Source organism: Rhincodon typus, chromosome 31 (genome assembly GCF_021869965.1).
Source record: "Rhincodon typus isolate 14 chromosome 31, sRhiTyp1.1, whole genome shotgun sequence".
In the NCBI taxonomy this organism is placed as follows: domain Eukaryota; kingdom Metazoa; phylum Chordata; class Chondrichthyes; order Orectolobiformes; family Rhincodontidae; genus Rhincodon; species Rhincodon typus.
In genome coordinates, this window is record NC_063362.1 from 35737042 (window position 1) to 35763561 (window position 26520).

The window sequence follows — 26520 nt, forward strand, 5'->3', positions numbered from 1 at the left end:
CTTGTTTCCTAAACCTTATATAAGTATCCTTCTTCCTCTTAACCAGTCGTTAGACCTCTCTCGAGAACCAAGGCTCCCTCACTCGACTGCATCTTCCCTGCCTGCTAGGGACAAACATATCGAGCACACGCAGTATGCTTTTCTTAAACAATCTCCACATTTCAATAGTGCTCTTCCCTGACAGCATCTGTTCCCATTTTATGTTACCCAGTTCTTGCCTAACAGAATTGTAATTACCCTTCCCCCAATTATAAACCTTACCCTGCTGTATATACCTATCCTTTTCCATGACTATTGTAAAAGTAACAGAGTTATGATCACTACCGCCAAAATGCTCTCCTACCAACAGGTCTAACACTTGGCCCAGTTCATTGCCAAGCACCAAATCGAAAGTGGCCTCTCCTCGTGTTGGTCTATCTATGTACTGTGTCAGGAATCCTTCCTGAATGCACTGGACAAAATCCGTTCCCTTTAAACTGTTACAACTAAAAAGTTTCCAATCAATATTTGGAAAGTTGAAGTCACCCATTACTACAGCCCTGTGACTTACGCACCTTTCCAGTATCTGCCTCCCAATCTGCTCCTCCACTTCTCTGCAACTATTAGGGGGTCTGTAAAAAAACCCCGACAAAGTGACTGCTCCTTTCTTGTTCCGCACCTCAACTCAAACAGACTTTGTAGACATATCATTCTCGAACTGCCTTTCAGTAGCTGCTATATTAGCCCTGACTAGCAATGCCACTCTCCCGTCTCTTTTACCACCCTCCCTATTTCTTTTAAAGCATCTAAATCCCAGAACTTCCAACAACCATTCCTCTCCCTGAGTTACCCAAGTTTCTGTAATGGCCACAACATCGTAGTTCCAAGTACTGACTAATGCTCTAAGTTTATCCGCCTTATTTCTGATACTTCTAGCATTGAAGTATACATACCTCAAACCATCCCTATGTCCACAATTACGCTCCATCGACTCCATTTCTTTACTAACAACCTCACTCCCTGTTGTGTCTGTTGGAAGGGGGTTATTCAAGGGGATATTCTCCTTTTTCCTCCTACATCGCCACTCGTTACCTCTCCATCTCCTCTGACAGTACTGTAACTCATCCTACCATCATTCCCACTCTCTCTTCTGCCCCTCACTCTTGATCCTCTCATCCTCAGAATCTCAGGTTCAAATACTTCCTAGGATGCCGTGATCTCAGCTTGGGGAGAAGAACAACAACTGAAGCAAGGAAGACAGTTTGATGTTCGGGGCTGATCCACAAAAACTGTGTTCAGGTAAAATCCCTTAAACCCAGAAAAGGAGGAAGAGGGCAATGAAAATTCTCATAATTTAGAGCTGTTGACAATGACCTGTGGTCACTGGACATTCCTGTGTGAGTTAAATTTGTGTACAGCACCATTCTTTGTCAGGACTCTCAAACTCACAGCGAACAATTCACTTAGGTATCTGCTTGTCTGGACACAATTCCCTCCCTTCAATGTGAGCTGGCTGGTTGTACACACTTGTCTAGGAAATAACAGTGCGCCGTACAATGGAGCGAATGAGATAGCAACTTGCTAGTGTGCAGTTAAGGGTAGCAGTCTGTGTTCTGGGTTACCATGCTCCTCTACAGACTGTACTATAAAAATACCTCATCAATAACCTCAGAATGGAAATCAATTTAAGGGCAAGAAGTTACTTAATCAATCAGTTACTTACTAAAAACAGCCACAAAACTCGGCATTTAAGAGTAAATGAATTTCAACATAATTCATAATTACAGCAAAAATATTCCTCTTGTCTCATGTCAACCATGAAAACTTGCTGATTGTTGATTACTATCTGCTAGGGAAGGAAAACATATCCTTACCTTATCCTGTCTACATGTGAACCCAGACAGTGTGGTTGACGCTTAAAATGCCCTCTGAAATAGCTTAGCAAGTCTCTCAGTTGTATCAAACTACCATGGAGTTTAAGAAAAGAATGAAACCTGATGGACCACATGGCAGCAGAAAAGACAAGCCCTGCCAACCTTCAGTACAATCTCAGGGCTTGTGCCAAAATTGAGACAGCTGACTCACAGAGGAGTCAAAGAAATAGCCTGACATTGTCTATGAAGTCTGATTCTGAGTATGACTATGTCCCATATATTACCATCACCATCCTTGGGCACGTCCTGTCATATTGGCAGGTCAAACATGGGCAAGGAAACATCCTGCTGATTATCACGTACAAACCCACACTCACAGCGGATGAATCCGTATTCCTCCAGGTTGAACACTAATTGGAAGAAAGACTGAAAGTGGCAAGGACACAAAAACATACCCTGGGTATGAAACTTCAATCTTCATCAGCAACAATTTATGGCTGCACATATAAACACTGTGACTACAAGAGCAGGTCAGATGCTAGGAATCTTTGAGAAGTAATTTTACAGAAAGCTTATAAAATCATGACGTCTTGGATGGTGTCAAACTTCTTGAGTGTTGTCATACGTGCACCCATCCAGGTAAGCGGGGAATATTCCATAACACCCCGATGGAACCACATTCACAAGCATCCACTCCCTCCACCACTGACACCCAGTAGCAGCAGTGTGTATCATCTATTAGATGCACTGCAGAAATTCACCAAGGGTCCTTAGACAGCAATTTCTAAAGCCATTTTGACCTTGAAGGTCAAGAGTAGCAGGTACATGGGAACACCACCACCTGCAAGTTCCTTTCCAGATGCTCACCATCCTGACTTAGAAGTATAACACTCTTCCTTACTTTCGCTGGGTTAAAATCCTGAAACTCACTTCCTAATGGTCAACCTATGGCATATGGGCTGCAGCAGTTCAAGGAAGCAACTCACCACCACTTCCTGAATGGCAGCTAAGCATTACTTGCCAGCCCAGCTAGTATCACCCACATTCCCTGAGTGAATATATAAAAAAAACTACCATTCAAGTTGAGTGCTAAAGAACACGGCTGTTTTACAGTATAGATGGCAGGTGGTGAAAGAACCAAAAAGATGGAATAGACTGCTTCATTCATTAGTATCCAAATGTTGAAGCAGGCAGAAAAAGACTTTCAGAGACTTACAAAGAATTTGTTGTAAATTTTTAGTATACAACAAATATCACACTTGACTCAATGAACGTGGAGCTGGACAAACACAGCAGGTCGGGCAGCATCACAGCAGCAGGGAAGTCAATGTTTCAGGCCAAAACCCACAAAGGGGTTTACTGTCTCTGGCCTCCAGCATCTGCAGTCCTTACCGTCTCCTATCACTTTGACTGCTCCCCTCTGGAGACTTAGCCAGAAGTTAATCCCAATTGTGGAATATTCCAGTTTTTCTTCCTATTTGCAAATCACTCTGTTCAGAGATGTTATCACACTCTTTTGGAGCAGATGGGGCTTGAACCTGGGCCTCCTGACCCAGAGGTAGGGATGCTACCACTGCACCACAAGACCCTGAAGAATCCAGCTCATAAACACAAAGTTCAAGAATCACCTACTCTCAATCAACTCTGAAGGTGATCTGTTTGATCATTAAAGAGACCTGCTTTTCTAATTCTGACAGAAACAACTTCATCCCGTCCTCACCAATTTGCATGTCACAGAGTCCCATGATAGTACTAGTAGGAATAACCACTCCACAGTCCTTGTGAAGACAAAGTCCCACATTTACATTGATGGTACATGCCACTGTGTTGCGTGTCATGACCACTGTGCTAAATAGGCTTAATGTCAAACAGATCTTGTAACTCAAGACTGGGCATCCATGAAGGGCTGTTGGTCATCAACAACAATAGAATATATTCTAACACGATCTGTAATCTCATGGCTCAGCATGGCCACTCCCCCCTACCATTACCATCAAACCAAGAACTACTCTTGTTCAATGAGAAGTGCAGAAGAACATATATAAAATCGAGGTGTCAGCCTTGTGAAGGCAGAAAACAGCACTATGTGAATGCTAAACAGAATGGGGTGCATGCTTTCGACATGATTAAGTGATTCTACAACAAATGGATCAGACATAATCTCTGCAGTCTAGTCATGAATGGTGGTGAATAATGAACAATTGGCAGCAGATGGATGATTTACAAATTTTGCCATTCTCAATCATAGGAGAATGCAAAATGTAAGGCTAAAGCATGTGCAGTCACCTTCAGCCAAAAGTACTGAGTGGATGATTCATTTCAATCTCTTTCTGAGGTTCCAACATCACAGATGTTAGTCCTCAACAAACAACTTGATTCGCTCTATGTGACATTGAGAAACATCTGAAGGCATTGGATATTGCAAAGTCTATGGTATCTAACAGCATTCCAGTAACGATGCTGAAGACGTGTGCTCTAGAAGTCACTGCACCACTAGTCAATCTGTTCCAGTATAGCTACAAAGTGGCACCTACCTGACAGTGTGGAAAATTTCTCAGGTATGTTCTGAACACAAAACGCAGGACAAATCAATTCCGGGGGAATTGTCACCCTATCAGTCTACTTTTGTTTGTCAGTGAAGTGATGGAAGAAATCAATGATAGTGTTAACAAAAGGCACTTACACTTTGTTTCTCAGCCTGCATTCTGCCAGGGTCATTGAGCACCTGTCCTCATTTTACAGTGTTTGTCCAAATGTGACTTCAAGGCAGCATTCAACCGAATATAGTATCAAGCAGTGCAAGAGAAACAAGAGTCAATGGAATTGCAGAAATTCTTCTCTTGGTTTGAACCATACCTGGCATACAGGAAACTGGTTGTAGTTGTTAGAGGTCAGATATTTCAATCATAGGACATCTCTGTAGGAATTCCTTAGTGTAGTGTCTTAAGTCCAAACAACTTCAGCTGCTTCATCCATGACCTCCCCTCCATCATAAAGTCAGAAGGGGGGATGTTTGCTGATGGTTGCACAATGATCAGCACAATTCGCAACTCCTCAGGTACTGAAGCAGCTTGTCTTCATATTAAGCAAGAACTGGGCAAAATTCAGGCATGGGGTGATAAGTGGCAAATAACATTCACATAAGTGCCAGAGAATTATCATCTCCAACAAAAGTGAAACTATCACCCCTTGACATTCAACTGCATGACCAGCATTGAATCCCCTCCTATCAACATCCTCAATTTTACAATTGACCAGAAACCAAACTGGACTGGCCGTATAAATACAATATCTATAACATCAGGTCAGAGAAAATTAATTTTTTGGCAAGTAACTCAGCTCTGACTCCCCAAAGCATGACGATCATCTACAAGGCACAGTCAGGAGTTTGCTGGAATACTCTCCACCTGCCTGTAATAGGGTACAGCTTCAACAACACTCAAAAAGCTTGACAGCATCCAGGACAAACCAGCCCGCTTGATTGGCATCACATCCATTACCTTTAATACTTGTGCTCTTTACGATAAACACACAGTGACAACAGTGTGTTGGATTTACAAAATTCACTGTAGTAATTCACCAAAACTACTTTGGCAGAACCGTCCAAACCCACAACCCATACCACCTCAAAGGACATGGCAAAAGACACATTGAAACACCACCAGCTGCAAGATCTCCTCCAAGTCACTCACCATCCTGACCTGGAAATATATCACCATTCCTTTACTGCGGTGGAAACAAAATCTTGAAACTCTTCCACAAACAGCAGTTTAGGTGTCCCTACATCTTATACTGCACAAGTTCAAGAAGGTAGCTCCCCACCACCTACTCCAGGGCCAATTATGGATGGGCAATAAATGTTGGCCTTTCTACGAATGAACAAACAAAAATAAGGAACTCAAACCACGAGGCCAAATGACATATCATGCAACTTATTGAAACTTTCTTCTTAATAGACGTTGTTTACTCTTAAGCTTGTTTTAAAGTTGGTACCTGTGATATTTTTTCGTACTAACTTTGGTTGTTTGTTTGTAATGAAACTTCAGTAATAACTTGTACAACTAACCTTCAACCTTTTTAAACAAACAGCTCAGAAAAAGGTCTTTCAGACAACTCCCACTTCCTTGAAGCTACTTTGCCCACCTTTGTTAGGTTGTAAATTATGGAGTCGGAGAAGGGCTTATGTCAGGAAGCCGATTTTTCACCCTTTAATCTCATCAAAGTTATCACTGAGTTTGTTTATACCAGCCCTTTTCCTAGTCTTGCACATGTTTAAATTGGAATCCAATGTGGAATTAAGAATCTAATGACAACCATGAAAATATTGTCAGAAAAACTCATCTGGTTCACTAATGTCCTTTGGGGAAGGAAACTGCTATCTTTACCTGGTCTGGCCTACATGTGACTCCAGACCCACAGCAATGTGGTTGACTCTTAACTTTCCCCTGGGCAATTAGGGATGGGCAATAAATGCTGCCTGGCCAGTGATGCCCACATTCTGGGAACAAATTAAAATAAAGGCACTCGTTGATAGAAAGCACAGATGCAAAAACATAGATGACAAAAACTCAGGTACAGTTCCACAGCCTTTACCACAAACTGCAAAATCTAGGCTCCAGAAACTTAATGGAACTTTCCAGTAAAGCTGGCAAGCAGATTTTAAACCTTGAGGAGTGTGAGTTGAAAAAAAAACCTGCTTTGTTTTTATAATGAAGCAATTACTCCATCTGGGAGAATCCTCATGTATGCACTGATATTTGAAAACATTTGGAGTGTCTGCTCCTGCAAGAATCAATTGCCATCAGATGTCTATTCCTTAATTATAATCAGCAAAAGAAAAAAAACTGGGAGGCTGTTGCCTCAAAACATTTTTGGTTGAAGAATGGCGTTACTAAACAACCAAAGCATCACAGGCAGAAACATCTCAATCATTGCAACGATCCATCCTACATACATGGATAAAGCAGGCTATTGATTGATGTCTATTGGACAGGTAGGAGGAAAGTCTTCTTTTTCTGTGAAGGCTGATCAAAGCACGATGGGTTTTGCTCCAATGCTGTGTGTTTAATGGCTGCCACGGGCTTCAAACAAAGGCACTTTCAGCAGAGGTAGAAGTTAAACAAGTGTGAATGTTTCTTTGCATTAAAAAATAATTGCATGCACTATCATAGTGCTATCACACACTACAAAGGAAGTTACGATTCATTAACAAGATAGTGTTAACTCTAGTCAGTTCCACTTCTGCCATCTCTGCAAATGTACTGATGGCAGTCTTTAAATCATGTAGGTCTCCTAATGGCACTCATGTGCTTTGGCTGTTCCTCTGGTATCTGCTCACTTCTGGGTGGTGTTCATTCTTTGGGGATTGTTATGCCCTTGGCGAGTGCTGCTGCTGGAGAAAAGTGGACTTCTGAAACTGATGTTGTTCCATACACTGTACAGATAGTGAGATCACTTCTTCCTGACTGAATTATAGAGCCATACAGTCATACAGTATAGAAACAGATCCTTTGGTCCAACTCACCCATATTGACCAAGTTTCCCAAACTAAACTAGTCCCGCTTGCCTGCGTTTGGCTTATATCTCTCTCTAAACCTTTCCTCTTCATGTACTTATCTAAATGTCTTTTAAATATTCTAACTGTACCTACATCTACCACTTCCTCTGGCAGTTCAGTCCTCATATGAACCACTCTCTGTGCAAAAACGTTATCCTTCAGGTCCCTTTTAAATCTCTCTCCTTTCACCTTAAAAATTTGTCCCCTAGTTTTGAAATCCCCCACTCTAGGGAAAAGAACGTTGCTATTCACCTTATCTATGCCCCTCAAGATTTTACAAACCTCTGTAAGGTCACCCCTCAACCTCCTATGCTCCAGTGAAAGAAGTCTCAGCCTGTCCTTAGAACTCAAGCCCTCCTGTCCTGGCAACATCCTGATAAATCTTTTCTGAACATTCTCCAACTTAATAATATCCTTCCTACAGCAGGGTGACCAGATTGTACACATGACTCCAAAAGTGGCCGCACCAACATCCTTTACATTCTCAATGTGAAGTCCCAATTCCTATACTCATTGACCTGAGCAATGAAATTAAGTATGCTAAATGTCTTCACCCTGTCTATCTGCTACTTTCAAAGAAGTATGTACCTGAACCCCTAGATCTCTCTGTTCAACAACACTACCATTAACTATATAAAGATAATATTCATGTTCATTCATGTTCACTGCATGCAATCAAAGTCATGACAGTCCTCCACAGTCCCAGGTGGTCATCAAGGTTGACTTTGCTTCTAATGCTCCGATATGGCAATGATTTGCCACTTTTACCAAAGTGGATTTTGGCCTTTCAGTTATTTCATGTTGTCTTTGTTACTCATGCCTGTTGCTGTTTCTGGCTTCAGTAATTTCTTTGTTATTGGAAGAGTAGTTTGGATGCAGAGCAACATTAGTCTTTGGACTGGATTACTCTCCATATCTTCAGTAGGTGTGTTTCTTCACTCAAGAAGTGCCTTGTACAAGTTTGAGATGGGTTTGCTTGATTTTTTTTAATGATTATTTTGGCAATTTTCACTGTTGCTGCAGCCTTTTCATTTGACTGGGGATAAGGTGGAGATGGTGAATTTCTCAATTTCTTTATGATGCAGCCAAATTCTTCATTTGTCAGGCAAGAGCCAAGTGCGCTTTCCGGCATTCTCTAATCTCACTGGTAGTTATTGATGGCAGCTGGTCCAATACCAAGTAGTCAGAATAGTAGTTGGTGCTAACAAGTTAAGCAGCCCCTGCGAGAGTGAAGAACTCCACTGTGTGCTATCTCCATGGTCTCTCTGGGATGTCATGTGTCAGATGCAGTTTTAGGTTGCTTACCTTGGTAGTGATGACAAACACTGTACTGACTGATTTGGTCCATCATCTCATTGCTCCTGTTTGACCAATACAGGATCCTCAGGCTTGATTCAATACCTTGATGGCATGGTTGGATGTGCTTCACTATCTTTTTACTCGTCACCTTAGGAATAATGACTATTTCCGTTGAGCAAGATGTCATCTTGGGCTGCTACTTTATCTCTGTATAAGCATAGAGACATAGCAAATAGGAGCTGGAGTAGGCCATTCAGCCTTTAAGCCTGCTCTGCCATTCAATATGATCATCTAACTCAGTACCTTATCCTCACTTTCTCCACATACACTTTGATTCCTTTAGCCCTCAGAACTATATCTAACACCTTCTTGAAAACATGCAACATTTAGGCCTCAACCGCTTTCTGTGACTGAGAAGTCCACAGGCTCACCGCTCCCTGGGATGAAGAAATTTCTCCTCATCTCAGTCCTATCTTGTATGTTTAAACTGTGACCCCTGGTTCAGGATGTGGAAAAAGCCATCATAGACCACGATCAGAATAATTATTTCAAGCTTTAGATTTGCTGCAGCTGAGATGAGAGGACATTTTTAACTAAAGGTCTACTAGCTGGAACTCCAGATGTTCACATTCCTTCCATTGCACTGGAGTCTTAGCTTTGTTTGTTCTCTTGGCATAAGGATTGTTCCATCCTATAGTCTCAACATAAACTTCAAGGACTTCAATTTTGGGTCACCATCTTGAGTCACTTTGTACAGGTCTGTGAAGTTCATGATATTATATCAAACACCAGTCATCATTCAAACAATAACAAACTGTTTATCACCTTTAGGTCCGATAACATCTGTTGCATGGTGTAAACTGGCTGATATTCCTCCAGATGCGATCTTTACAGTATTTGTTTGCTTCTTTCTAGCAAAACACTTGGCTGCAAAGTGATTCAGCTTCTTGCAGTTAAAGCACTGCTTTCCACATGTTAGATATGCTTCACTCCTGTCTGTGTGATTTCCTCCACAATATTTACATCTTGAACTTTGGTCTGGATCTTTCTGCTGGCTTTCCTGCAAATAATTGTTCATTTTATCCCCCAAACAATTATTTTCATGCTGCTTGGATGTCTCTCAGCATAAAGCCTCATCTGTTTTCCCATTATTACAATCTAGACAAACAATCTCAGAGTTTCTGCACATATCAATAGCTTTCCTGAGAGTATGTTTTTCCTTTCTCAGCAGACATTCTCTCATTGCGGCATCTCTTATGCCTAAAGTAATCCTGCTGCTGATGGAATCATCTTTCAGTTGTCTAAACTCACAGGATTCAGCCAGGTATCCATGCAGTCACATACTGATTAATAGCCTTTCTCTCCGAGGATCTCTGATGTTGAAGATGTAATATATGTAAGTAACAGTAATATGGGGTTCAAAGCTTGTCTTCAAAGCTCTCAAAATCTCTGCAATCTGACTTTTCTGCTCCTCAGTGTGATCTAGCCTGTAGTACAATTTGTAGCAATCTTTTCCCAGCACTAATAAGAGTGTTGCTACTTTTATTTGATCTGGCTTTTTAAGTAATTATGATTGCTATTTCCTAGCACTACCATTGAGACTGAAAAATAATTCAGCTCTCTTACAGTTCCTTTCAATTCTACAGCAGCTCCAAATGGAAAACACACAGCCATTTTGACTCAACCAGTAATACAAAGTTGCAGACTTTTTTTTCCCCACTTCTTCCTTGCTGTTTCTTTCAGTAGTTGGCTCTCTTATAGCTATGAAGACCCACATGGTTTCAGCCTTAGCATTCCCAATTCCATGTTTCAAATGATGGGTTTTTAATGGACCAACACATGTAGAGGCTACAAGATTACAGCCAGCCACCCAGACAGTGTAGCAAGGATACAATAGCAGTTCTCAAAACAGGTTTCAGCTATTTCTATCCCTCTCCCTATGGATGCAGCTCCACAGCACAGAGCAAACAAGGGCTCTTGTGGTAGTGTCTCTACCTCCGAGCCAAGTTGACCTGGGTTCAAATCCCAACTTCACCAGAAGTGTGTGATAAAGCTCTCTGAAGAGTTTGATTGGAAACTATCTAGCCACCAAAAGTTAAAGCTAGCCCTCCTGTTCTAACACTTCCGACAGAAGTATCAGAATTATATGGGGCTCTTGTGGTGCAGTTATAGTATCCCCACATCTGGCTCAGGAGGCCTGGGTTCAAGCCCTACCTACTCAGGAAGTGTGTAGAACATGTCTGAGCAGGTTGTTTAGAAAATAACTATAGCAAGCAGCAATTGAGCAGTGATTCTTTTCTTTTATTCATTTATTCGTTGGATGGGGGTATTGTTGGCTGGGCAGCATTTATTATCCATCCCCTAATTGCCCTTAAGAAGGGGATGGTGAGCTGCCTTCATGAACCACTGCAGTCTACTCAATGCAGATAGATTCATAATGACATTAAGGAAGGAGTTCCAGGATTTTGACCCAGCGATATAGAAGGAACGGCAATAAAAGTTAGGATGCCTGTGAAGAAGGGATTTGAAATGTTACAACGGCTTTCTCTCCGTGGATCTGCTGAGTTTTTCCACAATTTCTGCTTTTGCTCCTGGAGTTTAACATGTGACCTTTGCCCAGCAAATCAAGTGGAAAGATTAAACAAAAGTAAAATACTGGGGATACTTGCTGGATTCTGCACTGACAAAGACGAAACTCTGAAAATACCAATTTTTATTTTCATCAAAGTGGGAAAGAAACACTTTAGTTTTAATAAGTGATAGTAAGAACTGCCGATGCTGGAGAATCCGAGATAACAAGGTGTAGAGCTGGATGAACACAGCAGGCCAAGCAGCGTCAGAGGAGCAGGAAAGCTGACATTTCGGGTCTGGACTCTTCTTCAGAAATTAGTTTTAATAAAAGCCGTTTTTGTTTGGTTACCTTGCCTGCTTTGTACATCTAATGTTATGCTTAGGCGAGTGTTAGTTTGTGAAAGGGTTACTGGACCATTGCAATTTAAATTGGGTTTGAGAACACTGAGCACTGGCTGGAAGCAGTGTGCTAACTGAATCCTCAGGTACCAATCTCCCTGCTGTGTTGTTGAGTCTCAGTCAAGGTTATTTCAGCTTCTGAAATCTGTACTCAGAACAAAGCGAATGCGTTTTTTTTAAAAAATGAGATAAATATTTGATGAAGCAGCAAAGAAAACAGATGAAGAAATCAGGTTATATCAGCAATAAAAGGATGGCTGGTCCATCAGATTCAGATGCCTGGCCACAGTAGGGTGTACAGCACATTGTGCATTAACCTTTCCAGCTGAACAGGGAAAGGTTACCACCAGCTTGCTCCTTGCTGACTTCCGAAGGAAGAGATCCATTTCAGGATGGATTCTTCAGCAGAATGTTAACTTTACAAATGAGACTGCACTTGATGAATGTTCCCTATCTTTTCAGTGGTTTTCTGCATTGTTATTTTATCAGAAACATTATTTCATTTGTTCATTGACTGTGTGCATATCATTGCTACACAGGCCTTAGAGCATGCTTTTTAATATGATGCGTGGCGCTATTCGATTTTAAATTTCCCCGTTTAAATAAATGCATCAAGACTGCATCACTGGCTCTGCAGCAATTGGTACTTCTCCACAAGAGCCAGAGAATCATACAGCACAGAAGAGGCCCTTCAGCCCATTGAGTCTGATTCACACAGTCCACTACAGTTCCAGGACAACAAGGTGCAGGGCTGGATGAACACAGCAGGCCAAGCAGCATCATAGGAGCAGAGAGGCTGACGTTTCGGGCCTAGACCCTTCATCAGAAAAGGGGGAGGGGAAGGGGGTTTTGAAATAAATAGGGAGAGAGTGGGAGGCGGATAGAAGAGGGATCGAGGAGAGGATAGGTGGAGAGGAAACAAACAGGTCAAAGAGGCGGGGATGGGGCCAGGAAAGGTGAGTGTAGGTAGGGAGTTAGGAAGGGGATAGGTCAGTCCAGGGAGGACGGACAGGTCAAGGGGGCGGGATGAGGTTGGTCGGTAGGAGATGGAGGTGCGGCTTGAGGTGGGAGGAGGGGATAGGTGGGAGGAAGAACAGGTTAGGGAGGCAGGGACGAGTTGGACTGGTTTTGGGATGTGGTGGGGGGAGGGGAGATTTTGAAACTTGTGAAATCCACATTGATACCATTGGGCTGCAGGGTTCCCAAGCGGTTCCAGTTTGATTAATTAGAGCTGAATGCAACCATGAGAGTGGTATAGACACTGAGCAACAATGAGACAGGCAAAGGACAATCTGCTCTGATTCCTGTTTTCAATTGCTAACCAGTGACTCCTAACTGCGTGTGTCAACATCTATCACGCGTAGGATGAGAATCAGTCAGGTGTTGCCCTGCAGTCAAATGGTCTTTCAGCTGTGGGCTCCAAATGTTGAATAGATATTTGGATGAGGAGGTTAGTGCCTGGCCCTCAGTGTTTACCTGAAGGGGAAAGGAAGGAAGTGCTTTGAGCTGTTGACAACCCATTAAATTTGATCTGATTTCGAACACTGCACACTCGGAAAGAACCACAGGAGGGACAGCAACTGTGGGATGAGTTGTTGTCAGCTGATTCTTCATCATTTAACATAATGTCTCAAATTACTTATAAACCAATGCCTCTCCATCCCTCCTCAACAGTTTCCCTCCCATCTGCTTAGTTCTTTAAGTAATAGAAGGATGATTCTGGTAATAATTTTCAATTTTCTTTCCGACAATTAAAATGATGTGAGCCTGTGGAATTCCTTGTCATAAGGAACAGTTGAAGCCAAAACACTGAATGTTTTCAACATGGAATTAGATATAGCCCTTAGGGCTAAAGAGTTCAAAGAGTATGGGGAGAAAGCAGGAACAGGGGATTGAATTGGATGTTCAGCAATGATCATATTGAATGGTGGAAACAAAAACAGAGATTGCTGGAAAAGCTCAGCAGGTCTGGCAGCATCTGTGGAGAGAAATCAGAGTTAATGTTTCGGGTCACGTGACCCTTCCTCAGAACAACATTTCAGAAGCAATACTGACGCTTCCTTCCCCTGTTCTTTAAAAACGATTTACACAAATGTGTAAAAATTAGAAATCTATATGCAACCTCTTTATAACATCTTCCATTATAAATTCCTTCTATATCAATAATGCCAATTGACCATGTAAACATATGCTCATGACATAACATGACATTCTTTGTTTCCTTTATCATTCAAGGGATACAGATGTCATTGCCGAGGCTAACATTTCCTGCCTATCTCTAATTGCCCTGGAACTGAGTAGTTTGTTAGGGCAATTCGGAAGGCAGCTAGGAGTCAACCCATTGTTGTGGGTCAAGAGTCACAAGGAAGTCAGATCCAGCAAAGACTGTAGATTTCCTTCCTTAAAGGACATTCTTGAACAAGATAGATTTTCACACTAATTGGCAGTGGATACATGGTTGTCATTAGGTTAATTTTAAATTCTAGTTTTGTTCTCTTGAATCGAATTTCATCATTTCCCATGGTCGGATTTGTACCCTGAACATTAGCCTGTGCCTCTGGATTGCTGACACAGTGACCCCTCCATTTTACCCCTGTCATCCTCTGAGGCAATGTAATTGTTCGCTCAGCCCCTGTACCATAATCAAACTCTACCTGATGCATGAAATTCTATTTATTTGCTTTCTGAATGAGGCTGTTGAGAAAGTTGCCTAAATTATATTTACATAAAGAATAAGGTCTGAATATATGGCCATAAAATTGACACTGAATTTCATTAGCATTTGTTGGATCAAGTATTATTCCTCACTGTCTTATCTCACTTCACTGAGGAGAAATAATTAAAACAATTAGATTAAAAGAATTTTTAGGTTCACTACATAATTTAGAAAACATCAGCATTTAATTTGATTGTTTGCAACTTATAACAGAAATATTGGAAAGAAGACAATTATGTGATTGCATTGTTGATTACTTCTTCAATAATTTCAATTACTTGCAGATTTTTCAGCAAAATGTGAGACCTTGATTATACTTTGAGCACTAATAACAGATTGCAGTTTTATGAAACCAAATTTAGTTTATTAATTATGCTTTGATTATTGTCCCTCATAATATGCCATTGGTTTCATACACTGGTTGGCATTTATACAAGCTTCAAATTGCTCACCATACTCTGTATAAATCTATCCCTTTGTCCTGGATCAATACATGAACAGGTTGGGAGCAGGGATCCCAAACATTTTTTGTAATTTGGAGATGGTTGCTCACTTATCTCTAAAACAATCACACTTCATTTCAACTTTGAGCAAAGCCCAATGTGATTCAGCTCCTGAGAAGCCTCAGAGATCTTGAAAGTGCAGGTTTGCAGATTCACTCCATAACAACAGCTCATCTGATGGGAGTGAAAGAAAGACTGATATAAAGTCACCCTCTAACCGTCAGTGGGATGAAGTTCGCTTAAACCAATGTTTCAGAAGATCTCTTAGGAAATGACATTTCGGAACAGACCAACTGGAGAATGCTGCACTTTCACACACAGAGTTGTGTAAACTCTCACTAGGTTACTGAGGAAGAACTGAAGTAATGCTGTGTTTTGTGATTTATGCTTTTGACAATGAACTTCTGATCAGATAAAAAATGTTATGCCAAACGCAAAACACTTTCCCTTGCAGCACCACGGACTGTCTCCCTTCTGCCTAATAACATAGCATTAGGTAAACTTCAAGACAACAGTATCATAGTCACGTGAGATCTAGTATAGAGGAGTGATCATTCTGGCTGCCTGCCATTCTTTCACGGCCATGTTTGTGCTGGAGAAAGGTGGAGAGGCTTTGGAAGAAAATGATGTGATCATTTGTTTCACGGTCTGCAAACGGTTCAATACAGAGAACATGAATGTGTGGGGAAAAGAACACAAAAAGAAAGTTCACCCTGAATAGAAAGGCCTCAAATATCCTCGGGATTTTGAGCATAACTTCTGCAGGCAGGCAGGCAGGTAGGTAGGCATAATGGGTCTAGATTGCATTAGCCACCAAACATAGGCAGACCACGGATTTTCTAGTTGTATGGCGGTGATAAACATTCGAGATATATCCATAATAGCATTGGACCAACTTATCCTAATCAAATAGTCACAGTTGTAGAGGTCTACAGCACAGAAAAAAGCCCATTATGCCTGCGCCAGTCAAAAACAACCACCTAACTATTCTAACCCCATGTTCCGGCACTTGGCCCACAGACATATATGCCTTGGCATCAAAACTACACATCTAAATACTCCTTAACTGTTATAAGACGTTTTGCCTCTACTAGCCTTACAGGCAGTGAGTTCCAGATTCCCACCACCATCTGAGTGAAAAACATTTTTCTCACCTCCGGTCCCTTACCTTCAATCTATGCCCCTGGTCATTGATCCCTCCGCCTCTTTCTGTCTACGCCCCTCATAATTTTATACATCTCAATCATACCCTCTGCTCTAAGGAAAATAAACCCAGTCTGTTTTACTTTGCTTCATAACTAGAACTGCCCAGCCCAGGCAACATTCTGGTAAATCTCTTCTACACCCTAACAGTATAATTCTATCCCTTCCAGAATTGCACACAATACCAACCAAGAGATACACAATTTCAGTACTGCCTCCCTGTTCTTCAACTCTATGCCCCAATTAATAAAGGCAGGCATCCCGTATGCCTTCTTAACCACTTTATCTAGCTGTCCTGATAGCTTAAAGTACTGGGGCCTTGTATATGGCCTTACATATTATACCTTTGGTAAAGACAAAGAACAGAGGTGCAAACAAATACATTTATTGCTACAAACTGAATTTATATAGCCCCTTTAACATGAGAACATGTCTAAATGCACTTCAGAGGAGCATGAGAAAGCAAAATGCAACACCAAGCCACATAAATAGATCCTAGATGTGAAAGACTGTTTAGTAAACTACTGTAATACCCTGGTCCAAATTACTAAACTGGCACCATGAAAGTGAATTAAGTCATGTAAAATGGGAATCAAAGTGATATTAAATCAAGGTTTTGAAAATTAGAAAAGATTGGAAAAGGATAAATAATGAATGACTATTCTGAGTGATTTATCAATCAGGAACACCTGTACAACTGCTTAGAATGATAACTGGAAGGAAAATGGGAATAATTCCCAGATTTACATTGGCTGCCAGCTTCCAAATTCCAACTTCCAGATCTGTGACCTCATCTGACTTGGCCTATCTCAGCGCAGCTGCTGCTGGAACTCTCCACATCTTCCGGACCCAACTATAACAACACACCCTGGCTTGCCTCCAATGTTCTAGCCTCTGTAACCTTGCTGCATGAGATATCTATCCTCTGTTAAAACTTGCCTCTAGTGTTGTTTGTAACTTGAATTACTTAACTACCAGTTGCCATGCCTTCAGCTGCCTACCCACCAAGCTCAGGAATTCCCTCTCTGCATCTCTCCACCTAATTTTTCTCCTTTAAGATACATCTTAAAACCTGAATCTTATGCTTAGCTTTTCATCATCTGAATAAGATCTCCTTATGTGGCTTGATGTTATCCTTCTTTTATAATGCTCCTGTGAAGCACCTTCGGACTTTTCATTCATTCATGGGATATCTCATTCATGTGGCTGGACCAGTATATGTTGTCCATCACTAATTAACATGGCAGAGGAGATAGTGAGCTGCCTTTTTGAGTCATTGTTGCTCATTGGATTGATTTAAAGCTTCTTGACTGTTGTGGAAGCTCAATCCAACCAGGCAAGTGGCTCATTCTTACACCTTGTAGATGGAGGACAAGACAGGAAACAAACATGAGATACTTGCCAAAGAATTTGTTGCCTCCGACCTGCTCCTAAAGCCACTGCTTCATTACATTTAAGGTACAATAGCTATATAAATAGAATTCAATGAACAGTGCAAGAGGACATACCTGGAGTAGCACCAGACATTCCTAAAAGGGAGGTACCAATATGGTGAAGTTACAAAACAGGGCTATATGCATGCCAAACTGCATAAGCAGCATGTAACAGAAAGTATGATATAAATGGTCTTTATTCATATTTATTTTAATATCATATAAGTTTAAGTTTGGATTTTTGACATATGAATTAGTGCCATTTGGGTTTTTGTATGTCTGAAGTTAATAATTAATTTGTAAACATTTCTGCAGCCATGGTGATTTAACAAAATAATGTCTGAGAAATCTAATTTGGCAGCATTTATAGCTTTTGCTCACTTTGTCTTATGACTTAGCAAGGTGAACCATTAAGCTTTAAGATCTGTTGAAATTTTCTAGACATAGGGTTTTTTTTTAAACTTTGGGAAATACCTATAGTTTAAAGAAAAGTGTTTTTATAGTTTTACTTTATTTGGGACAATTCTGTGAAGTCCTTGGACAGAGATGAATATTGTTCCTAAGAAAAGAGAAATATAATAAATCTAGATCTGGTACTGGCACATTGGATCAAACAGTTTTCTTCTGCACTGTAAACTTTGAGATTCTGTGGTCGGTTACATTAAAGTAAGGAGTTAGTGATAGCTCCAAACCAGGGTGCTAGGATAAGACTAAGAAGAAGTTATTTGAAGCTGGGTACATTTAAATTCAGGTGTAGGATAGCTCAGGAAGAAACTATCAGCACTTCCAGTCTATGCGTTACCTTAAGCCTATTAATGCACTTGTGTGGAAGGAGTGCTTCTGGGGGCTCTGTACAATGGATCTTTTTATTTTTGGAACATAAAAGAATGTTTTGGGATTAATGAGATTATACTTTTACTTTGTGTTTCAGCCTCTTCAAATTTAAGTTGTAAGTAAATAATCTTGTTTATTTGATTTTATCTTCATTTCTTTTGATAACTAAATATCTGTTTTATTATTAAACCAAATTCTGCAGCATTGTGTATTTATGTTTCAGTGAGAGCGACACCTCATTAAAAACAAAACACGACAGAATATAATCTATCAAGCCAGATTTCGGTCTGGGATCTAACTTGTCCAGTGATAACATCAGCTGGGATCATGCTGATAAAGCTGAGTGATCCCACAACCAAACAATCAGATTGAATCTCTTCAGTTCTGCCACATTTAGTTGTGAATGGCAGTGGACAATTAAACAATTCACTGGAAGAGCCTCTGCAAATATCTCTATCCTCAATTAGGCAAAGCCAGCATATAAATGCAAAAGATAAAGCTGCTGCATTTTAATCCATCTTGAGCCAGAAATGCTGAGTGGATGATTGATCTCAACCTCCTCTGGTAGACCTCAGCATGACAGACGCCAGCCTTCAGCCAATTTTATTCAGTCCACGTGATGTTAAGAAATGGCTACGAACATTGGATACAGCAAATGCTGTGGGCCCTAACCACATTCTAGAAACAGTGCTGAAGACTTGTGCTCCAAAACTAGCTGCAACTAGTGTCAACCATCTCTTAGCTGCTTCTTCAATGACCTTCCCTCCAGACATCCCTCAGAAATGGGCATGTTCACGAATGATTGCACAATGTTCAGAACCATTCACGCCTTCTCAAATACTGAAGCAGTCCGCATTCAAATACAACAAGATCTGACAATATCCAAGCTTGCGTTGACAAATGGCAAGTAGCTTTGATATTACATGTACACCACGCAATGACCATCTCCAACAAAACAGAATCTATGCATCACCCCTTGGCATACAATGGCATTATAGCACTGCTGCCTCACAGTGTCAGGAACCTGGGTTCGATTCTACTCTCGGGCTACTGTGTTGAGTTTGCACTTTCTCCCCATGTCTGGGAGGGTTTCCCCAGGTGCTCCGGTTTCCTCCTACAGTCCAAAGATGTGCAGGCTAGGTGGATCGGCCATGCTAAATTGCCTATAGTGTCCAGGGATATATAGGTTAGGTGGGTTATTGGGGGATGGGTCTCGGTGGGCTACTCTGAGGGTCAGTGTGGACTTGTTGGGCCGAAGGACCTGTTTCTACACTGTAGGGATTCTATAATTCTATGATCTATAATTCCCTACTACCAATATCCCCTAGAGGTTACCAATTACCAAAGACTGAACTGAAGAATCATATACATACTTTGGCTACAAGAGGAAGGTCAGAGGCTAGGAATTCTGCAGTTGGTAACTCACCCCCTGATATCCCGAAGCCTGTCCACCATCTATGTTGGAATATTCCCCACTTGCCTGGAAGAGTACAGCTCCAAAAACCGTCAAGAAGCTCAACACAGGACAATCCAGGAATAAAGGGTCACTTGACTGACGTCCCATTTAACGCCTTCAATATTCATTTCCTCCACTATTGATGCTCAGTTGCAGTAGTGTATACCATTGACAAGATGTACCACAGAAATTCAATAACATTCCTCTGACAGCTTGTTCTAAACCCATGGCCTCTACCATCGAGGAGGACAAGTTAGGACAATGAGCAAATTAGTCAAAGGAGAGACCGTGGACATGATCTCTTTGGATTTCCACAAGGCCTTTAACACAGGAATCTGCTAAATAAGGGCCCAAAGTGTTAGGGGTGGGGTGGTGGCATAGATACAGGACTGGTTGACTGCAAAAGGCTGCAGTAGAAATAAAGGAATCTCTTCCAGTATGGCAGCCTGTGACTAGTGGAGTTCTGCAGTGGTCAGTGTTGGGAGGACAACTATTCATATTATATATTAATGGTCTTGATTGTTACTAGGTTTTCAGATGACACAATAATAGGAGGAGGAACAGGTAGTGTTGAGGAAGTGAGGAGGCTGCAGAAGGACTTGGACATAGAAACATAGAAAATAGGTGGAGTAGGCCATTCGGCCCTTTGACCCTGCACTACAATATGATCGTGGCTGATTATGTAATCTCAGTATCCCATTCCCACTTTCTCTCCATACCTTTTGATCCCTTTAGTTGCGAGGGCCACATCCAGCTCCCTCTTGAACATATCTAATAAACTAACACCAACAGCTTCCTGTGGGAGAGAATTCCACAGTTCATAACTCTCTGAATGGAGAAATTCTTCCTCATCTCAGTCATGAATGGCTTACCCCTTATTCTTGTAATGTTCTAGTTCTGGACTTCCCAAAATTAGGAACGTTCTTCCTGCATCTACCCTGTCCAATCCTATCAGGATTTTATATGTTTTTATGTGATTCCCCCTTTATTTTTCTAAATTCCAGCGAGTACAAGCCCAGTTGATCCAGTCTTTCCTCATATGTCAATCCTGCCATCCCAGGAATCAGTCAGGTGAACCTTTGCTGGACTCCTTCAATAGCAAGAATGTTCTTCCTCTGACTGGGAGACCAAGACTGTACACAATTCTCAAGGTGTGGCCTCATCAAATCTCTGTATAACTGCAACAAGACATCCCAACTGTAATACTCAAATCCGCTCAGGATGAAAGCCAGCATGCCATTAGCTTTCCTCATTGCCTGTTGCACCTGCATGTCAACCTTCAGCGACTTTTCCACCATGGCACCCAGGTCTTGTTACATCTCACCTTTTCTTAAACTGCCACCATTCAGATAATAATTTGCCTTCCTGTTTTAGTGACCAAAGTGGATAACTTCGCGTTTATCTGTATGATATTGCTTTTGCCAAGTATTTGCCCTCTCAGCCAGTCTGTCCAAGTCACCCTGCAGCCTCTTAGCATCCTCCTCACAGCACACACTGCCACCCAGCTTAGTGTCATCTGCAAAATTGTGGATATTGCATACAATTCCTTTGTCCAAATCATTAATGTGTATTGTCAACAACTGGGGTCCCAGCATTGACCCCTGAGGTACCCCACGCGTCACTGCCTGCCACTCTGGAAAGGACCCATTTATCCAAATCTCTGCTTCCTGTCTCCAACCAGTTCTCTATCAATGTTAATACATTAACCCCGATACCATGAACTTTAATTTTCCTTAGTAACCTCTTGTGTGGAACCTTGTCAAAAGCCTTTTGGAAGTCCAGATATATAACATCTACTGATTCACCCTTGTCCACTCTACTGGTCACATTCTCAAAAAATTCCAGAAGATTTGTCAAGCATGATTTTCTTTTAGTGAATCCATGCTGACTAGGACTGATTTTGTCACCACTTTCCAAACGCTCAGTTATTACATCCTTAATAAATGACTAAAACATAGAGGCATAGACTATTGTCTAAATAGGGAAAGGCTTTGGAAATCTGATGCACAAAGAGACTTGGCATAATAGTTTCTAATTCTCTTAAGGTTAACATGCAGGTTCAGTTGGCAGTTAGGAAGGCAAGTGCAATGTTAGCATTTATTTCAAAAGGCCAAGAATACAAGAGCAGAGATGTACTGCTGAGTCTAAGGCTCTAGTCAGACCGCATTTGGAAGTTTGTAAGCAGTTTTGAGTCCTGTATCGAAGGAAGGATGCGCTGGCATTGGATGGAGTCCAGAGGATGTTCACAAGAATGATCCTGGAAATGAAGGGTTTGTCATACATGAAGTAGTTGAGGACTCTGGGTCTACATTTGATGAGTTTAGAAGGATGGGCGGGATCTGAATGAAACAGAATACTGCGAGCCTGGATAGAGTGGACGTCAAGAATATTTTTCCACTTATAGGAAAGACTAGGACTCGAGGACACTCTCTGTATCAAGACTGAAGGGATGACCCTTTAGAACTGAGATGAGGAGAAATTTCTTCAGCCAGAGGGCCGTGAATCTGTGGATCTCTTTGCCGCAGAGGACTATGAAGGCCAAGTCACTGAGTGTATTTAAGACATAGATAGTTAGGTTCTTTATTATTAAGGGGATCAAGGATTACAGGGAGTTCTGAGAAAGCGTCACTGGACCTAACATCTAATTTCTCTTCACAGAAGCTGCCAGACCTGCTGAGCTTTTCCAGCAACTTCTGTTTTTATTACAGGGAGAAAGCAGGAGAATGGGGTTGAGACACATATCAGTCACGATGGAATGGCAGAGCAGACTCAATGGGCTGAATGGCCTAATTCTGCTCCTACATCTTACAGTTTTATGATCTAAGGGCAGCAGATATATGGAACCACCACTATTTGCAAGTTACCTCCAATCCTCTCACTATTTTGATTTGAAAATATATCACCATTCCTTCATTGCAGCTGGGTCAAAATCCTGGAACTCACTTCCTAACAGCTCTGTCTCCTGCAAAATTTCAAGATGGCAGCTCACCACCTAAAGGGTAATTAGGAATGGACAATAAATGCTGGTCTGGCCCGCAACATCCACACCCCATGACATGGATGCATTCCTTTGGTTTAAACTTGATCAAAACCTTTCATACTTTTAAATTCTTTCAATAGATCACCCCTCAGCCTTTTCTTTTCAGAGGAGGCAAATTGTATTTGTCTGCTCCTGGTAGGTGTAACCTTCTCTTTCTTGTATGATCCTGGTAAATCATTTGCATACCCTCACTAAAATGTCCCTACATCATGTGTACATCATGGAGATCAGATCTATAATGGACTTTTCTATTTATTGTCAAAAGTTTCAAAGGTTCAAATTACAGGAAGTTGCTTCACATACTGCTGCTTGGAGCAGGGGCAAAGGCATGAGGCTTAGACTGCAACATCACTGTTATTGTTATGCTGTTCCATCTGGAAATACCCTCCCGCTTGATGCAAATGTATAAATGGTGCAGAGGCTGAAAAGATTGACTCAACTGTTATTCTAAATAGAGGAAATAAGACACATGAGACTCAAAGTCCAACACAAGGAGTGATTAATAGGGCAAGGAAGAAATGAAAGTTGAATAAAGTTCAATTACAGTATATCTTACTGCAAAATGGGCATTTAGATCCATCATATTAATACACTGTATTAATCTTCTGCACTTTCTCAGTACTTACTCCAGGTTCATTCTCATTACCAGGCCCAGTGATAAATAACCTGCAGCTGCAAAGTTGTCTTTATAGCGTCCCATTTTAATGACATCCAGCCATTCATCCACAGAGGCAAAGGATGTGTAGTTGGAAATGTTTCTGTTTAGCAGAGGACTGTTCAGTCTGCAAAATAAAGAGCAAATGGTAATATGAAGCTGAGAGCCTCATCATTCATTAGACAATACTCAGCGCTAAAGTTGATGTATTGATGTATTCTCCTGTAATGCAGCATTTGAGAGAATATTGAAGACGTCCTTGCCCGTAGCCTTTAAGTCTTAATTATTAAGTTTTAATTCATGTATTAGTCACACTAGAGCTTCCACTTTTTGCTATCTAGAGCAATGCATTTAATTTTTCAAATTTGTGATTAATCCCATTTAAAAGGAACGATGTAAATGAAACTGCCGAAGTCAATCTGGACAAATTACAAATTCAATCATACAACTTGTTTTTCCCTCAGCCCAGTGTTGAAGAAGGAAGAAGATGATGTTGGAGTGTTACTGGGATGTTGGCAGTTTAAGAACATATACAGCTCCTGAAACCTGTTCCTCGATTCAGTTAGATCATTGCTGATCTGTACCCCACTTTTACTTGACTGCTTTCCCTAAATTCCTTAATATCCTTGATAAACATTACGCTCTTATGTTCTGTTGGAGAACTTTTCATTCCTGTAAAAGACAGGGCTGTCTCCCCTCTGAATAGTTCACATTTTAGTTTCCTGACAGAACAATCTGTGATACTCCTGATATGACTGATTTCATCTGTGGTTAATGCTTCTGGGATCTTTAAAAATAGCTGATACAGTTCATGTCTCCATCTACACGTCAAGCACATGGTGCTATAGTGGTGATGTCATTAGACAAGTGATTCAGGGAGCCAGAGCTAATTCTCCAAATAGTCTCTTTTCTCAGCCCCTACGCTAAAAGCCCTCCTGAAGCTCAACACCATTGAGAATGAAGCCACTTTTTTGAGTTTGTGCCATCAAGCTTAGGGGAGGCAGTGGCATAATGGTAGCATTACTGGACCAGTAACCCAGATCCCGAAGCTAATGTTCTAGGGAGATAGTAGGAACTGCAGATGCTGGAGAATCTGAGACATCATGGTGTAGAGCTGGATGAACACAGCAGGCCAAGCAGCATCAGAGGAGCAGGAAGGCTGACGTTTCGGGCCTAGACCCTTCTTCAAAAAATGAATAACAATTTTTCTGAAGAAGGGTCGAGGCCCGAAACGTCAGCCTTCCTGCTCCTCTGATGCTGCTTGGCCTGCTGTGTTCATCCAGCTCTACACCTTGTTATCTCTAATGTTCTAGGGATATGTGTTCAAACCCCACCATAACAATTGGTAGAATATGAATCCAATGAAATGTGGAATTAGCAAAAAGCTGGCCTAATGACAGCCATGCAACCATGTAACCCAACCTAATGGCCTTTAGGGAAGGAAATCGGCCATTCTCAAATCATTTGGCCAACATTTGACACGCAACAATGGTGTCAATTCTTAACTGCCCTTTCAGCAATAAGTGCTTGCTGAGCTAGTGTCACATGCGTCCAATGAATACATTTTTAAAAATTGCCTGCTTTTGTCTCCAACTGGGTGGTGAACCTGGGTGGTGATTCAAGTTCGACATGATGGTGCAAAGCACCCCCATTCAACCTTACATTGGGCTGGGATTCCAGAGGAGAAAGTGGAAGGTAGCAGAGAAAGGGGTCAATCTAGATGTGGTTGGATAATAGATATTACACAGTAGCTGCAGATGAGCTCCAGTGAATTGTGAAGAAGGCACAGGTGAGATTACAAGCATAACTGGAGCACATTCTGGGGAACGTCGGACCTGTACAGTAAAGACGGGTTGCACCTGAACCGGAAGGGCACAAATATCGTGGGAGGGAGGATTGCTCGAGTTATACAGGATGGTTTAAACTAGATTGGCAGGGGGTGGGGAACCAGATTTATAATTCAGAGGATGAGGTATTCAGCCTTCCAACAGACACAACAGGGAGTGAAGTTGTTAATAAAGAAATGCGGTCGATGGAGCGTAATTGCGGACACAGAGATGGTTTGAGGTGTATATACTTCAAAGCTAGAAGTATCAGAAATAAGGCGGATGAACTTAGAGCATGGGTGAGTACTTGGAACTACAATGTTGTGGCCATTACAGAAACTTGGGTAACTCAGGGAGAGGAATGGTTGTTGGAAGTTCTGGGATTTAGATGCTTTAAAAGAAATAGGGAGAGTGGAAAAAGAGGCGGGGGAGTGGCATTGCTACTCAGGGCTAGTATAGCAGCTACTGAAAGGTAGTTCGAGAATGATATGTCCACAGAGTCAGTTTGGGTTGAGGTCCAGAACAAGAAAGGAGCAGTCTCTTTGTTGGGGATTTTTTACAGACCCCCTAACAGTTGCAGAGAAGTAGAGGAGCAGATTGGGAGGCAGATACTGGAAAGGTGCAGAAGTCACAGGGCTTGTAGTCATGGGTGACTTCAACTTTCCAAATATTGATTGGAAACTTTTTAGTTGCAATAGTTTAGATGGAGCGGATTTTGTCCAGTGCATTCAGGAAGGATTCCTGACACAGTATGTAGATAGACCAACACGAGGAGAGGCCACTTTCGATTTGGTGCTTGGCAATGAACTGGGCCAAGTGTTAGACCTGTTGGTAGGAGAGCATTTTGGCGATAGTGATTATAACTCTTGTTACTTTTACAATAGTCATGGAAAAGGATAGGTACATACAGCAGGATAAGGTTTATAATTGAGGGAAGGGTAATTATAATTCTGTTAGGCAAGAACTGGGTAACATAAATTGGGAACAGATGCTGTCAGGGAAGAGCACTATTGAAATGTGGAGATTGTTTAAGAAAAGCATACTGCGTGTGCTCGATATGTTTGTCCCTAGCAGGCAGGGAAGATGCAGTTGAGTGAGGGAGCCTTGGTTCTCGAGAGAGGTCTAACAACTGGTTAAGAGGAAGAAGGATACTTATATAAGGTTTAGGAAACAAG

General features: G+C 41.5%; 1 protein-coding gene across 1 annotated transcript in view; it reads right to left on the reverse strand.

Annotated features, from left to right (window-relative positions):
* epha8 (eph receptor A8) overlaps window positions 1-26520 on the reverse strand; it is a 416521-nt gene that overhangs the window by 2455 nt on the left and 387546 nt on the right. The window contains exon 16 of the mRNA XM_048615051.1: window positions 23491-23646. Within this exon, the coding sequence (XP_048471008.1) occupies window positions 23491-23646 (156 nt within the window). The remainder of the gene's footprint in view (window positions 1-23490; window positions 23647-26520) is intronic.